The sequence below is a fragment of the Ciconia boyciana genome, chromosome 1 (genome assembly GCF_034638445.1).
Source record: "Ciconia boyciana chromosome 1, ASM3463844v1, whole genome shotgun sequence".
Classification (NCBI taxonomy): domain Eukaryota; kingdom Metazoa; phylum Chordata; class Aves; order Ciconiiformes; family Ciconiidae; genus Ciconia; species Ciconia boyciana.
The window spans coordinates 101,895,519-101,910,904 of NC_132934.1; the positions used below are offsets into that span (position 1 = coordinate 101,895,519).

The 15,386-nt window shown below is 39.0% G+C and overlaps 1 protein-coding gene across 13 annotated transcripts in view; it reads left to right on the plus strand.

Annotated features, from left to right (window-relative positions):
* Window positions 1–15,386, plus strand: part of EPHA6 (EPH receptor A6) — a 532,004-nt gene that overhangs the window by 504,296 nt on the left and 12,322 nt on the right. For all 13 annotated transcript variants that reach the window (XM_072885203.1, XM_072885210.1, XM_072885220.1 and 10 more), the window contains 3 exons: window positions 3,418–3,567; window positions 12,361–12,554; window positions 14,913–15,062. In XM_072885203.1, the coding sequence (XP_072741304.1) occupies window positions 3,418–3,567; window positions 12,361–12,554; window positions 14,913–15,062 (494 nt within the window). The remainder of the gene's footprint in view (window positions 1–3,417; window positions 3,568–12,360; window positions 12,555–14,912; window positions 15,063–15,386) is intronic.

A 15,386-nucleotide genomic window follows, 5' to 3' on the forward strand; every position in this document is an offset into this window, starting at 1 on the left:
CAGTTAGATCAAAATGTAAAAAGACATGTCCAATACCAGTAACACTATTTATTACTCTAATCAGAAACAGGAAATATATTTTCAGCTACTCTAAACTTTATGTGTTCTTTTATTATGCATGAGCAGCTATTACTACTGTTCAGTCACATATGTCTCTTAAGGTAGTCATATTGCAATCTCCGCCTTTTGAATGGCTTTCAAATAAATAAAACAACTTTTTTTGCATAAAAAGATATTCTACAAATATAATTAAGTATTGAAATTTACATTTTTATGAATATAACATCTTCATACATAAGATGAATCCATTGGAAAAATTTTAGAAGTTTTGCTTCACTTTGTCATTAGAGCCAGCACAAAAGAATTTTATTTTACATTACAACACTGAACACATCTTATGCCCTTGAACGTGAACTGCCTTGAATTTTGTTAAGACTCTGTTCTCCATTCTCATTTTCATACTCAGTGAGCCACTACTGTTTCCGTCCAAAAGGGATCAGTCAGTAAAGCTGTATCATGAAACTAGTTGTAGAGTCTAATCAGATTTTTTAAAACTCATTTATATTTAGCCAATAGTCACAAATCTAGCTGCAAATGCTGCTCGAGATGTGACCTCTTTTTTCAGTATAATTTGGGAACCCATAATCAGATTTATGAAAAGGACACACTTTAAAAAATAATTTTCCTATTATGTTATTCACATTATGTTATAGACATTAAAAGTAAAATGTAAAAAAAAAAAAGTAAAAAAAGCCTTTTATTTGCATGTATAGATTTGTATTTTCCCTACAAGTAGATATTTAATTATTAACATTAAGACTTTTCATTAAATTTCAAAAAATGATTAATAAACCTCTCCAAATTAGAAATCTGGCTCATAGTAAATTTGTTGATTCACCAGTTTGTCTTTATAAACAAAGTCTTACCGTATCACAGCCATCTAAACTGGTAGACTTTTTTCCCTGTCATCTCCTGAGATCTGTGATAAGGAAAGAAAATACGGATTTTTTTCTTTTGCATCCTCCCTCAAATGCTGGTGGGGCACTCCAGAAAGTATCTCGAGTGGACGTAAAGCACAAGGCAGCAAGCAGGGGTGCTTGGTAAGAGAAGGCTTAGACGGAGAACTCGTGTGTTGGAACAAGTGTATCGTCTTCTATATCATTTTTCAGCCAGGACTGATACCCTGATGATGAGGAAGGACTTTTAGGGTTGTCAGGGCAGTGTCTCTTGTGATACGGATCAGCAGGAATGTTGTTTACCTTTTTAAAAGCGCATGTGTCCAGGTCCAAAGAAGGAGTTAAATGCCTACCACGACCCTGTGACTTAGGCCAGGAAAATATTGATTGGCCCCAAAAATCTGCAGAAGCCAGGGATCTAAGGATGGATTTACATAAGTTTGGCACTAAAATGTTTAAAAATAAAGGACTAAACCTGATCCAGTAAAAAGGATAAGGCCCATAACTCTGTGGTGTGAGGAGATATTTTGAACTACACTCCAGTTAGACCCTAAAACTGTCTGTTTCTCAGAGGACACATCCTTTTGGTTGGACATCCCAGTGTGTAGTGTACACTTGGGGCACTGAATATCTAAATCTTCCACTGCCTTAGGAAGCTTGGACTCGCATATCCCACCTAAAGACCATTGCAACTAGACCATGAGATCAAACACCAAATGCTCTTACCCAATTTGTTTAGAAGGTTTAAATATTCCCTGGGGAAGAGAGACAAGAAATTAAGCTGGTCTTTCCTTGGAGAATGTCCTATCACAAATCTCTTTGTCATCCTGTTTCTCCATTCTCATACCCCAAAACATTTGTGATCGCTTCCCAAGTAGAAGAGCTGTACCAGGAAGGGACTAAGAGCATCACACCCTGCAGTGCTGGCTCAGAGATGGCAGCAGCTGGGGCGTAAAGTTCTTTGCATCTCTGACATGCCAGGGGAGTGTTCCAACCACCAGGTTCCTGGATTAAGAAAAGGGGGCAGGGGGTGCTTGGGCAAAAATACAAGATGAAATATTACCTTTACCTTACTGCTGCTGAAATCAGTAGGTGCTTTGCCACTGACTTCAACTGCAACTGAGCAAGCAAAGGCTTTAAAAAAGCAGCTGCAAAAAATGTAACCTTATACAAAGGACATCTTAACCATCATCCAACATAAATGTTAACCGTACATTTTTCATCAGCAGGTGAGACTCAGTGATGAGAAGTTAGCTTACTGGCATATCACCACAGACACAGAACTTTGCCTTTGAACACTTTTTGGTAGAACAAGCATCTTCTCAGCCAGTTGAAGTCAGGCCTCAACAACTCGCAGACAATTTTTAATATATTCAAAGCAAATTAACAGAGATTTATATACTTGCTTCTAACTGTGGCTTCTCTTCAGTTGCCAAATGATGTTCTACTTCATTTCTTCTTTTGTTTCTGTCAGAAGTACAATTATAACGCCGACCAGAATCTGTTACTGCTTGTTGAAAACAACTACTGCTAAGTGAGCTCAGCTCTACTGACTGCCTCCTTCTACCATCTAGTGGTACCTTAAGCATACTGCTCTCTCTACTTCTTTAAAGAGTTATATGGAGAATGATAATAAATATATGCTTTTGAAAAGAGAAATATATCTGGAGAAGAAATACTTTGTTGTGAAAAGGGAAAATAGTTTTCATACATAAATGATTTATGGGAGGATAGACCAGGTTCAATGGTATAAATTACTAATGTCAGAGAAAAATTCTGCATACTGTGGTCTTGTAAAGAGTAAGTCAGGTTTGTTGATTGAATTCTTACAGATTTTTTTTTTTTGTGGTTGCACTTGGATTTTAAGTTGAAAGCTTCAGAATGAAGCTATTCAATATCCTAAGGAAACACCTATTAGAAACACATTTGGTTTGCTATTTATCTGGACATTTAAAGGGCACAACAAACATTTAAAGAGATTATCAACAGTAAAGAATAACAGAAGGGCTATAGTTTCCTTTCTGCTTACATAATTTTATTAAGTGCTGTCGGTGCTCCATTTTGCAATAGATGTTTCTATTTCATTTAAGGAAAAAGAGATTAAATATCAATGTACTAGGAATTTCAGGCTTGGGATGTTTTAAATCAAAATGTTTTCAATCAATTATATGACTCTGAACAAACTTGAATCGTCTAAAATGCTTTCTGTTCTTTGAACTGAGATTTCTTTTCTCACAAAGTGCTGGTTTTGGTGAATTAGACTACAAATGAAACCAAATTTTTATCAAATTCTGAAAAAGGTATATTTCTTCCTTTCGACTTGCAGCAAATTGACAAGGCAAATTGACAGAAGGCAGAATGTAGACTCTCAGCATCCAGGATATCTTTTGTTTTCTTTTCTTTTAAACATTTGCTGTTCTGTATTCTGGTCATATTGATAAGTTGTCAACATATTTTCCAGGGTGGAAAAATCCCCATAAGGTGGACCGCTCCTGAAGCTATAGCTTACCGGAAGTTCTCTTCAGCAAGCGATGCGTGGAGCTACGGGATTGTAATGTGGGAGGTGATGTCCTATGGTGAGAGACCATACTGGGAGATGTCCAACCAGGATGTAAGTACTGCCGAGGACTAATCTGCGAGTTGTTGAAATGTTCCTTGAAAATGATTGTCACTTCCTGCCCTCTTTTGCTTTCTCCTTCACTTTCTAGTCTGGAACCTCAGTTTATTTAAATCAGCATAACTCTGTCAACTTCAATGGGATAGTTAATTTATGAAACCTGAAGACCTGGCCCTCTATACTAAAACTTTAACTAGCTTCCTCCCGCGGATTAAAGACATATTACAGAGAGTCATAGCCAGCTTGCCAGGTTCTGATGCTGACTATATGTGGCTTTCACCCAAATCCCTGGGAATCTGCATCAGATATGCAAGTTGATGCAGTTCTCAGTCAAGCTATAAATCAAAGCTTGAGGTATTACTGGAACTATTCTGATGAGAAAGTTGGCCCATTATCTCGAGTACCATCTGACAGCACCCTTCAATGGGCGCACATGATTTAATTCTAAAAGAGTTAAGCTGCCATAAGAAATGGCAAATCTGCCAATTCTCTAATAATTAAATGCACTCTGTTTTCCTTAAAAACTAGGTATGGGCTTAACCACAGTGCAGGATAATAGTCCTCCCTCATAACAAAGTTATGTTTTCCTCTGACTCTTTTTTGCAAAAGTTGTGGCCAAATAAGCCTTCCCAATTAAACAAAAACACATTTGCTTCTAGTAAAATTGAAGGCTTGTCCTAGAAAATGAAGCATGGGAAAGGGGGAATGCTTTTTTTCTCCACCACCATTTAAATTTTCACTAATTCTCTTCTTTGATGGATCCCCATGACAGCTCAAACTGGTATACTCAGTCTTCACACCAGCCATCAATCTCTATGTCAAAATGCAGAATACCAGCCAACTCATCTTAACCTCTCTCATATATGTGCCTAGAATACATCTGCATTGGTTCTGAAGAGTTGACAAGACTTTTCCCAGATGGCTGTTTTTATATTGTTGCTAAGTTATTCAGCTGTTCAAGTCTGGTTGCTTGTTAAGGCTGATCAGTCATTTGGGGATAAGGATCTGAGAGAGCTTTTCATTAAAAAAACATCATTTCAGAGGGTTTCAGGAAGAAAAAAAAAAACAACACAAACCACCCAAAACAGAAAAGACTAGCAGAACTAATAAAGCCTTATTTCCTTTAGATTTGTACTCTACAGCCTCAGCAGTACTATAATGCTACTTCTCTGCAGCGTTCCTCTTCTGAGTTTAGCCTTTGGAATTAGACCACCTCTCCTGTACATCATTCTCCCCTGACTAGGCCTACAGCCTCCATCCCCCCTCCACACACCTACCTGCCAGCAGCCCAGCTCCCTGCTGTGCTGCTTAATTAACACCAGGTATGGGACAATACATGCTGTGCCTGGTTTTGAGCTATGCTTCTGTTGATTGACCAGGCAGTAGAGGCTGGTTGCCCATCTGCAGAGAACAAGGAACCACTGAGCTCAGATAGGCCTTTTCTCTTCGGTGGAGACATTATTTTGGTACTATCTGAACTATAAACACATCATGGATCTACTGTGAAATAAGCAGATAAGCCCAGTAGGCTCAATTCTGCTTCCCACAGCTAGCAATCTGTTGGCATTTGAGATGCTCTAGAGTAACAAAGATCTCCACATGCGGCTGACACAGGACATGCATGAGACCCGAGTCCTTCTGGAGCAACAACTGAAGGCCAGGCAGGATACCCTAGGGAGTCTAAAATTAAACACCTAAGCTTAGACAACTGAATTAAGGCTATTTTTTCCCTGGGGCACAGCGTGAAATCATCTGTGTATAGATTTCTCATATATTTATTTTCTTATTTCATTTCAGGTATTTCATTTCAGGTATTTCAGGTATTTCATTTTCAGGTATTTCATTTCTGCCTTCCCTCTGCATCACCCCATTCATGGTTGGGTTTTTTAGAGATTAAAGAAGCCCATGAAGCCAGAGATACTTCTGAACAAAGTCGGCCCTACCATGGTGCCTGGCTCCTGTGCAGTGCCAGTGCCCCCAGCTGCAATGTCACCTCTCCGTAACTCTGCCTCTGCCCCTCATCTTGCCAGTCTGCTTATCTAGCTGCAGGTGATGGGCAGCTGGTAGTGACTGCAGCTTGAGGAGGTGGGGGGAAGAAGAGGCTTTTTTGCTGTATCATCGTGTCCCACTGTCATGCGATCTTGTGCTACAACATGGGGAGTTTCAGTCTCTATTCCAGTTGTGAGTGATTTCATCTGGTGTTGGGTCAACTCTCTGTGAGGAACCCAACCGCCATCATCTCTCTTACTTCTCCTGTAATCATAACCCTTCTCCCCACACCGGCTCCATTACCAGCCCACCTCTTGACTCTCCCACTGCTGTTACCGCTAACTGGGAGTGGGGGGAGAGAGAGACTTCCTATCAAGTCCATTCGGCCCCACTATTCACCTCCTGGGAAGAGGGTTTAAATGACTGGTAGGACCCTCACATAGAGTCCAAGTCGCCAGGTGAGAGCAGTGCACAACACAGACCTTCATTCCAGCTGCCTCTCCCTTTCTTTGAGGCTGGCTTCAGCCTGTCCGCCTCACCTCTATCAGACCCTACGACGTATCTATTCAAGGCCACGCCAGCAGTGGGAATTCATAAAGCAACCCTTCCATTTAGAGTGTATTAAATATTCTGCTACAGCACGAAGATAGCAAAATTTAATTACTCCTACATACAAAATAGAAGTATCTGTTAATACAGGATAGTGATGTGGGCCCTATGGATGCTGCTTATGCTAATGATGCTGACTCCTGGGGGCTCTCCCTGCAGTTCAGCAATGCACAGCACAAAGGAGTCCCTCTCTCCAGAGCCCTACCCACAGGCTTTCAGTGCTGAAATGTTAACAGCGAGCACCTGTGAGCTTCTAAATACATTTAGTGACTCCAAATGTCATTGGGAAATTTCACATTATTAGACATACTGTAAAACTTATTTTGCTGGATATTGGAGCATATGTTTTAGTACAATAAATTACCCTGAATTCACATGATCTTATTTTGCAGAAATAATAGAACTTTCCCAAAGGTCAGTGATACTGTACATATGGCAGGGAAAGTAACAGAGAGGGGCATGCACTAAACAGATTCATAAAAGACACATTATGCAAACAACTGTTGATACGGTCTTATATAAGTATAGTCAGAGGTTCTGCTACAAGAAAACATCTGGCAAGAAGGACAGGCTGAGAGAGTTGGGGTTGTTCAGCCTGGAGAAGAGAAGGCTGCGGGCAGGCCTTATAGCAGCCTTCCAGTACTTAAAGGGGGCCTATAGGAAGGATGGGGACAGACTTTTTAGCAAGGCCTGTTGTGACAGGACAAGGAGCAATGGTTTTAAACTAAGGGAGGGCAGGTTTAGGCTGGATTTCAGAAAGAAATTTTTTACAATGAGGGTGGTGAGGCCCTGGAACAGGTTGCCCAGAGAGGTAGTGGAGGCCCCATCCCTGGAAACATTCAAGGTCAGGTTGGATGGGGCTCTGAGCAACCTGATCTAGTTACAGATGTCCCTGCTCTTGCAGGGGGGTTGGACTAGGCGACCTGTAAAGGTCCCTTCCCATCCAAAGCGTTCTATGATTCTATGATTAGCATTGTAACACTTAACTGTGTTTTGATCATAATAAAACTCTTCTCTAGTTAGCAATAAAATATTTACTGAATTGGGTGGGTTTATGTAAAGTACCAAAAGTTTTCCAAGTATAAACTCCACAGAGCCAGGTCTATTTTTTCACATTCCATGTTACAAATTGCTTTTCTAATTAAATAACTTTGGGAAATTAATTCACTTTTTTAGACCATGGCTAAGTAAGTGATGTTTTGAGTGGCTGCCAGTTAAATGTTCATTTCTTACATGCATAACATAGAAGCCAATGATATGCCCACCCCTACCCAAAGGGAGGCAATGCTAGGAGAGGTGAGTTCAGCGCTGTCTGACGTGGTGCCTATTTGCCATGTGAACGCATCTTCAGTCAGATGAAGAGTAGGGCTGAGCTAAGTCTACCGAGGGTCTCTTGTCCAACCCCTCAGTCACAGAAGTCAAATCACGAGGAGCCAGCACAGGTAGCACAGCATCCGAGCTGATGCGAAAAGAAGTGTTAAACTGACACCTGTCCCCTAAATAAACCCAGTCTGATTTTCAGAGACTACAACTGTTTGCAAGTACCCATCAGGTCAGTGCAAGCCGGAGAGACCCAACACCACTGCAAAACTAGTGTCCTCTATTTATATTCCTAAGCAGGGATTTGGAAGTTGAACTTTAGGCAGCTGAGTTTGAAAATGTCTCTCATAAATTTTTCAATACTGTACATGGTATAATGTAGAGGCTTAAAAATGTTATTAACTTTGAGAAATGTTCTTGTTTAAGTAAATAACCATTTTATTATTGTGGTAATTCACTTCAGACCTGTGTTGGTGCTGATTAATGCACTTCTTAGATGTGTGGCAGGCACCAGAGGTGTCCATTAATTAGGGCTGCTGCACAGTCTGTCATGTCTTATTGCTTAATTAATAAATATTAGCTGAGATATTGAACTTTCCAAGGAAACTAGTGTACTGATGAACAGATTGTGCTAAGAGCCTGGCTCGCTAATGCTCATGTGAGGAAAGGAAGATTTATATTCCATGCATTTGGTTTGCAGAACAGCTGTGAATGAAGTCTACTGGGACACCTGTTAGAGGCCGCTGTATAAATTAGTGCATGTTGCAGAACTACAGTATTCCAAAAAAAAAAAAAAAGTATTTAATGGATTGTAGTCAATATGCAAGAAAACTACGGTAGCAAACAGCATAAAAGTCCTTACACTTATGAAAGTTTCTTGTAATAGTAAAAATAACTTACCCTAATATAGTTCTTTCAACCCACAGATATCAAAACACTTGGCAGGCACCTGGGATTGGCTCCGTACCATGAGGCATGAGCAGCTGCCTCTCCCTCCTGGTAGATTTTTCAGATGTCAGCAGGACACAGGGAAAACGTCCCTCTGGACTTTCTTCTGTCTCAGTCTCATTAAAAAATCTGTCACTTAACTTTTGAAAGGAAAAATCTGTGTTACTGTTAATAATGAAACTATCAGAAATATTACAGCTTAATTTTCAGATGCCATTTTTGCCAATTTCAAATGATTTTGAAACTAAATGTGCATAGATTTCATGTAGAAGTCCATAAAATATTTTTCAGATAATTTTGGCATCATAATTAATATTTAATATTAATTCTGTCTTCAACCTTTATAGCTATGTCTAACATCAAACAAAAATGATAAAATGTATTTAACAGACTCCAGTGTTTACTATGATCTGTGTACAAAAATATATAAAAAGAATGGTCCCCTTTATAAACATAAAAGCCTAAGCATTAAAAAGCATGGAAATAATTAGCTATGTTAACTGTAAAAAATATTCCTTTTCCCTTATAGTTTATATTCTCACCTGCCAAAAAGCGTTACTTGTAAAAATACACCCTGCCCATTTTACTCAACTTAATGCTGACCTACAAGACCTTCTAATGAGTTTTAAACATACTCATCATTGAAAAGAAACCGACAGGCTCTTTCTCAGTGGTTGATGGCAGCACAGAATATTGCATGTTTTCTTCCTTTTGATACCCATCAAGTGTTCGTCACAAAACCAGAACTGGAGAGCAGTAATCAGCCTTTTTGTTAGCAGACTCAGGGCTTTGTACGTATAGAAACTAAGCTAATGTTCCTATTCTTTCCAGTTGAAATAGATGGGACATTGATTCACCAATGTGGAAAGAGTCATGCTGATTGCTAGAGCTGTTGCAATACCCTTCTTGTAGATACAGACATTTAAACCCTTTTACGATTAATGTGGTGCTTCTTCAACCTTTAAACCAGCAAGGAAAAAGGCATTTAAAAGACGTTAACATGTATAATCTTTACATATTATATAATATATAATTTTATATTGCCAAGAAAAATGTAATACTTCTTCCCTTTGAGGTATATGGATATCTAATTCCTCTGTTCAGAGAGAGGTGCTGTGCAAGGAGCAAAGCGGGAGCTAAAATAGATAAATAAATACGGAACGAAAAAGCTCTAATTCTTCCTTTGAGACTTGATTCCCATTGCAGTATTAGACACTTATCACATCTTTACTCTTGCTTCTTAGACTCTAAAAATAATACTTGCTTCACAAGGGATACTAATGAGGCAATATTTGCAGTTTATTTTTAAAATGTGCTGGTATTAATGAGAAATTATAATTATCCCAGTACCAGCTGGCATTTCTCTTCATGAAATGTTCCTTTTGAACAAGAGAGGAAAAAAAAAGCACTGTAACTTCTTTTCCAAAGATATGGTAAAACAGAGCGTGTCAGAGAAAATATAGTATCTGGAAATTGGTGGTTGCTTTTGGTTTTTTCCTGAATAATTTATTTCAGAAAAACCTCATCAGCTCTCTATTGTTGTGTCAAGCGAGTGCTATATATCTCATAAAAGTAGAGAAGCTTTCCCTTAGCCTTAAAACCAAAATACATTTCGGCAATTCATCATTTGCAACAGGTACAGTTAAATGTAAAGACTACGATACCTGCATTTCTGGGCTGCTAAAGATTGCCTCTTCAGTGACAAGTATCAACTAAGCTATACCCCACTCTGTAACAAGTACGTATGTTTTATGAAGCCACTTTGAACAGACTGCTTGAGATACATGAGTTTTGATGGTTTTGTGAATAAAATTTCATGCACGTGGGGCTGAATTTCACCCATCCTGAGTCTGTAACAGGAGCAATCTGGGGGGCATATTGATCGTTAGTAGGCAAGGCTTCAGAGGAAATATTTCTCTGGCAATCTGATGGTATTTTCTCCTACAAGCAGCCATTTCGGCAGCCTGGATTTTGGACCATTGAAGTAAATCCCAGGGAGATAAAAAAGTAGCCAGAAAGGCAGATGGAAGGATTAACATATTGACATATCATTTACTGCTAGATATCACCGCTGTATGTGCATGGCCAGTCCCGTCTGCACATATGTGATCTGTTAATAGTCACCGGTGCATAAAATTCAGAGATCCCTATGGCAAGTAATGCTGCCTTTGGAGTAGCCTGTACTTCCCAGTGCTGTTGCCGATGGCTCTGAAACTTACCCTGTGCAAATCCAATGCCCTGCCGCATTGCAAACACTTGTTTTTCATGCATAGGTGTTTCTGCCAGGATACAAGAGGGCTATACGCTGTAGGACCAAGTCACCTCATTTTAAAAAACTCAGACACCCAGCTGTGCACAGCTACGAGAGTCTTGTTCCATTTTCTACCATGCCATGAAGGGGAGCTAAGGTCCTATTGTAGCTTCATTACTCTTATTTATTTGCATAATGCTTGCAGCATAAGCATTAGGCGTTGCTAAACAGAGCCAACAACATTAATTCAGAATTCAAAAAGAGAAAACGAGGATATATTCCAGGATATATTCTGGGATTTAATATACTGAAGCTACAGCTAGTGCTATAAAACATTGATTTGCTGTAAACAGTTTAATGTACCTCCTTCCAGCTGCATTAATATGTCTGCAGCATGTACATACATCTGTGTGAAAATGATAAATGTCTCCTCAAAGCAGAGTGGGTATAAATGCAGTAGGTGTGCAGTAGTATGTGCACTGTGTTATTTTAAATATTGTGTACAATCATTTGTACTTTAGAGAACATTTAGCACTGGTTGGATTTTTATGTGGAAGGGTTATGTGTGTGTGGTAGGGTTGGTCTTTTTCTTAGCTTTGTTTCTGATCAGCCACTTTTCGTCATTCGATCAGTCATTTTCATTATCTTTCCATTAATTTACATACAAGAAATCCTGACTATGTCATTTCTATCATCATCCCCACTGCTACCACCACTCATTGCAGAACCTAGTAACCTTTCCTCTCATTTTTAAAATCTTACATAGAATTAATCTAGCCAGCTTTTCATGGACCTTACCTACTTTTGCTACCTCCTATCACGCAGGACTGCTAATGTCCTTTTCAGACAATGTTTTTTGTTACCAGTGGTACTAAAAAAAAGCCTCCCTTCAACTCTGATCAAATGTAATTTTTCATACATGTGATTTATCTGTGACATCAGATCTGTTTCTTTCCAAATCCTGACCAAACACAGGTTTTCTACATCTGCTGAAACCAAAAGTTTTACTCACTTTAGGATATATGGTAACACCATAATTTTATTAACTTTTGTTTAGTCATAAACAGCTTGGACATCCAAGCTTTTCTGAGATAGGCTGTGCAAAATAATGTGCTTCGCTGTAACTTGGTGTGTGGGACATTGCCTGAATTAATCATACTCTAACGATCAGCAGAAACATATTATCACCAAGTAAATTTGCCAGGTGCTGCAATGTGCATTTGTAGTGCTTGATTGTATTGTGGCATTGCCACACACTAACACTTTGTCAGGATGCAAACGTTAGAGCATCCCGGTATACAGTGGCCATACTACAAGGTTAGTTTGTGGCCCTGTGACCCCATTCAGTAGAACGTCAACCTGAAGTGGATGAAAAAGATAGTGATACTGGTTGGTTCTTTCTTCTCCTCCTCATTTCTTGGCTGTTTGAAGAGGATGGCTGGAGAGCCTAAAAAAGTGCTTACTGTGTTTCATACGCCTACAAAATACTTCACATCTCCTCTGGTCACACTCCTGCTAGTCCCAATTCCCTGAGTGAAGCCCCAGCAATGCATAAAGTGAGCGTAGCTGTGCCATTAATTGTTATCACTGGTTTCTAATTGTCAACTTTAGACTGTCCTTTCAGCATTTAACTCTAATGCCCAGTAATCATATGCATTGTATTTCTTTAGGTTATACTGTCTATCGAAGAAGGCTACAGGCTTCCGGCTCCCATGGGCTGCCCAGCTTCTCTTCACCAACTAATGCTTCACTGCTGGCAGAAGGAGAGGAACCACCGTCCAAAATTTAGTGACATTGTCAGCTTCCTAGACAAACTGATCCGCAATCCGAGCACCCTTCATACCCTAGTGGAGGACGTACTTGTGTAAGACTCTTTTCAGTACTTTTTTCTTGTATAATGCATGGTGGCTATCATGAGATGTTTTAGGGCATTAAGTAAGGATGGGGGAGAGCAGCACAGTTCTGAATTCACAGAGTTATGGGGGTTCAAATAACTTCGAGCCCCTTTTAAGGTTTGCTTTATTGTTAATACACTGTTGGATAAGAACTTTTTTTCTCAAGCCATGCAGATTATATTAGGCATTTTTCTTTTTTTCCTCTGAGCTCTGTTTGTGCACTGTCTATCCTTAACCTTTGTGAATCTCTTTGTTCATTTTTTTTGGTGCTTCTCCTATGTTCTTGTTTTGTCTTTCTGATCTTTTTCTCTGTTCAACAGCCTGTCTCTCTATCTGACAGCGATCAAGCAATTTCTGAACTACCTTGGAGTAATTTCCTGCAGAAATTTGTGTCTTAGCTTGCTAAATCTTTATTTATCTGCAGAAGAATGGCAACAGTGACCAAATAAGAGATTATGCTATTACCATTCCACAGCAAATTCTTGATGCCATTGCCCAAATTTTTTTCCATTAATATTACCGAAATGAATGCAGACACAGGAGAAGCAAGGTTGTGGTGGAAGAACTTGTCAATTTTTGTAGGCTTACTGATCCAAGCTGTCCCTCGATATCAGCTGAAATCAGTGAAGGTCCAGGTGGCCTCACTCTCTTCCTTAGCTGAAATTCACTTTAAGGTGCTTTCAGGGACACTCCCCTGGGTTTATAAGGGGTTCTCAATGCCTGGGTGGATCTTGCTGAGAACCTCAGTGGGTTAAGAGGTTTTTTCACATGGTTTGGGGAAGGGCTGAGCAACAGGACAAAGACTGAGGCTGGTATCTTGCTGTGGGGAAGGCTGAATGGAGAGGTTACTACAAAAACCGAGAGTTAGGGCTACAGCCATTTCATCTACCACAAACTAGTGGGACTTGTAGGATTTAATGCCTATGCACTAGAGTTAGTGGCCTCTATGTGTATGTGCATATAAAATATATATGACTTGCTACTTGTACCTGGGTCACTTTATTTAGCATCAGAATAATGCATTTCTATCTATTCTTATTTTAAAATATTACTTAAGATCTAAAAACTTATGCCTGTTTTCTTGCAGTCGAGCTCTTATTGAGCTCACCTGCTTGGGAAAGTTTTTCCATTCATTTGGGAATGCTTGATGCAGTCAATCTGAGTGATTATTGTGTTACTTTTAAGTTATGAGGTCAGCAGTTATTCCATAGAATCATACAGTCATAGAGTAATTCAGGTTGGAGGGGACCTTGGTAGGTCTTTAATTGAGGTTTGTACTTAACAGTGTTCTCCTGTCCTTCAGTTTCTATCACTTTGATAATATGAATGAAAATCAGTGTGTTTAATGTATTTGAATATGTGTGGCTGAAACTCAGTGTGTTAAGATACTGGGGTGTGTTGCTTCCTACATTTTACATGAGTCATGTTCCATTAGTTAATGTTGGCTGGCTTTTGCTGTCTAAATTTTCATTTTAAATAAATTATATCTTTCTCCTAAAGGCTATCATAAAGCTTTTATAAACAGCAGTGTGCTTTTTCTACATTCTGTTCCTACAGTTTCTTTACACAAAATGTACAAAGTCAGTGGAAATTGTGAGCCCTCACCAGTGTGGTACACAAGAGAAGACTGGAAATATATGCCCCGAAATTGAAATCCCTTTTTTTCCATCTTTCTGTTTCAGTTGCGATAATACTAGGGAAAAGAACTGGAACAGAAATGTGACTAAATTAGCTCCTTCATTTTTATTTGCTACTCTATATAATTCTGTGTAAAAGCAAAGATATAAAGTTTTATTCTTTTTGCTTCTTTTAGGGTTAGTTTTAGGTTTTGAACACTGTAATCAAAGCATTCCCATTGCATAATGGTATAGCAATAAGGAGCCATTTGGGGGGGTTTTTTGTAGATAAACGGAAAAATCATCTCACAGTGTTTTAATATTTTTAAATTGTATCTCATGTTAAATTTTGATTGTCCTCTACTTTGACTACTGTATTTACAAATTATTATCATCCTGAACACATTAAATCTGTAAAGAAACACTCTGTGGGAACAAAAATAAGAGCAGTGGGAGAGGTCTGTTCCTCAGTTTGTTACTGAGCTGCAGTGCTTTAAAAAAATGTGGTGTTTAAGTAGTGCAACTTGGCAGACTGACATGATTTGTAAGTTTTAGACAATGGGTTAAAGAGATCTGCAGTTAAGATCTGACCTTTACAGCTCAGGCTCCTCTCTCATTCCTTCTGCCTTTTCATAAAAACAATGTCTACCAGAGTAAATCAAGTGTCATATTTTGTACTGCTTTGGTAACCTCTGCATTTTGTTTTTACAGAATGCCAGATTCACCTGGTGAAGTTCCAGAATATCCTTTGTTTGTTTCAGTCAGTGACTGGCTGGACTCCATAAAAATGGGTCAGTATAAAAATAACTTCATGGCAGCAGGTTTCACAACTTTGGATATGGTTTCAAGAATGAGTATTGAGTAAGTATGTAATCTATTATCCCTACACTAACTAATCAGTCTGAATTTATTTGGATGCTGCAGTGACGTAACTATCGTGATGTATGGAACAGTGCTTTCATTTCCTTTCCTACCTAAGCTAATAAAAGACAAATACAGTTTTTTACCAAAATGATGCAGGAGAAAGATGTGATTAAGAGACCCAGAACTGACAGTTTCATTCTGTGATCATACCAAACACTGCCAAAGGTCAGGCAGAGAACATCCTTAAATGTTCCTTAGGGAATCAGTTTTGATCTAGACCACTGAGATCAGTGGCAAAAATCTTTTCTTACTTTGTTGTGA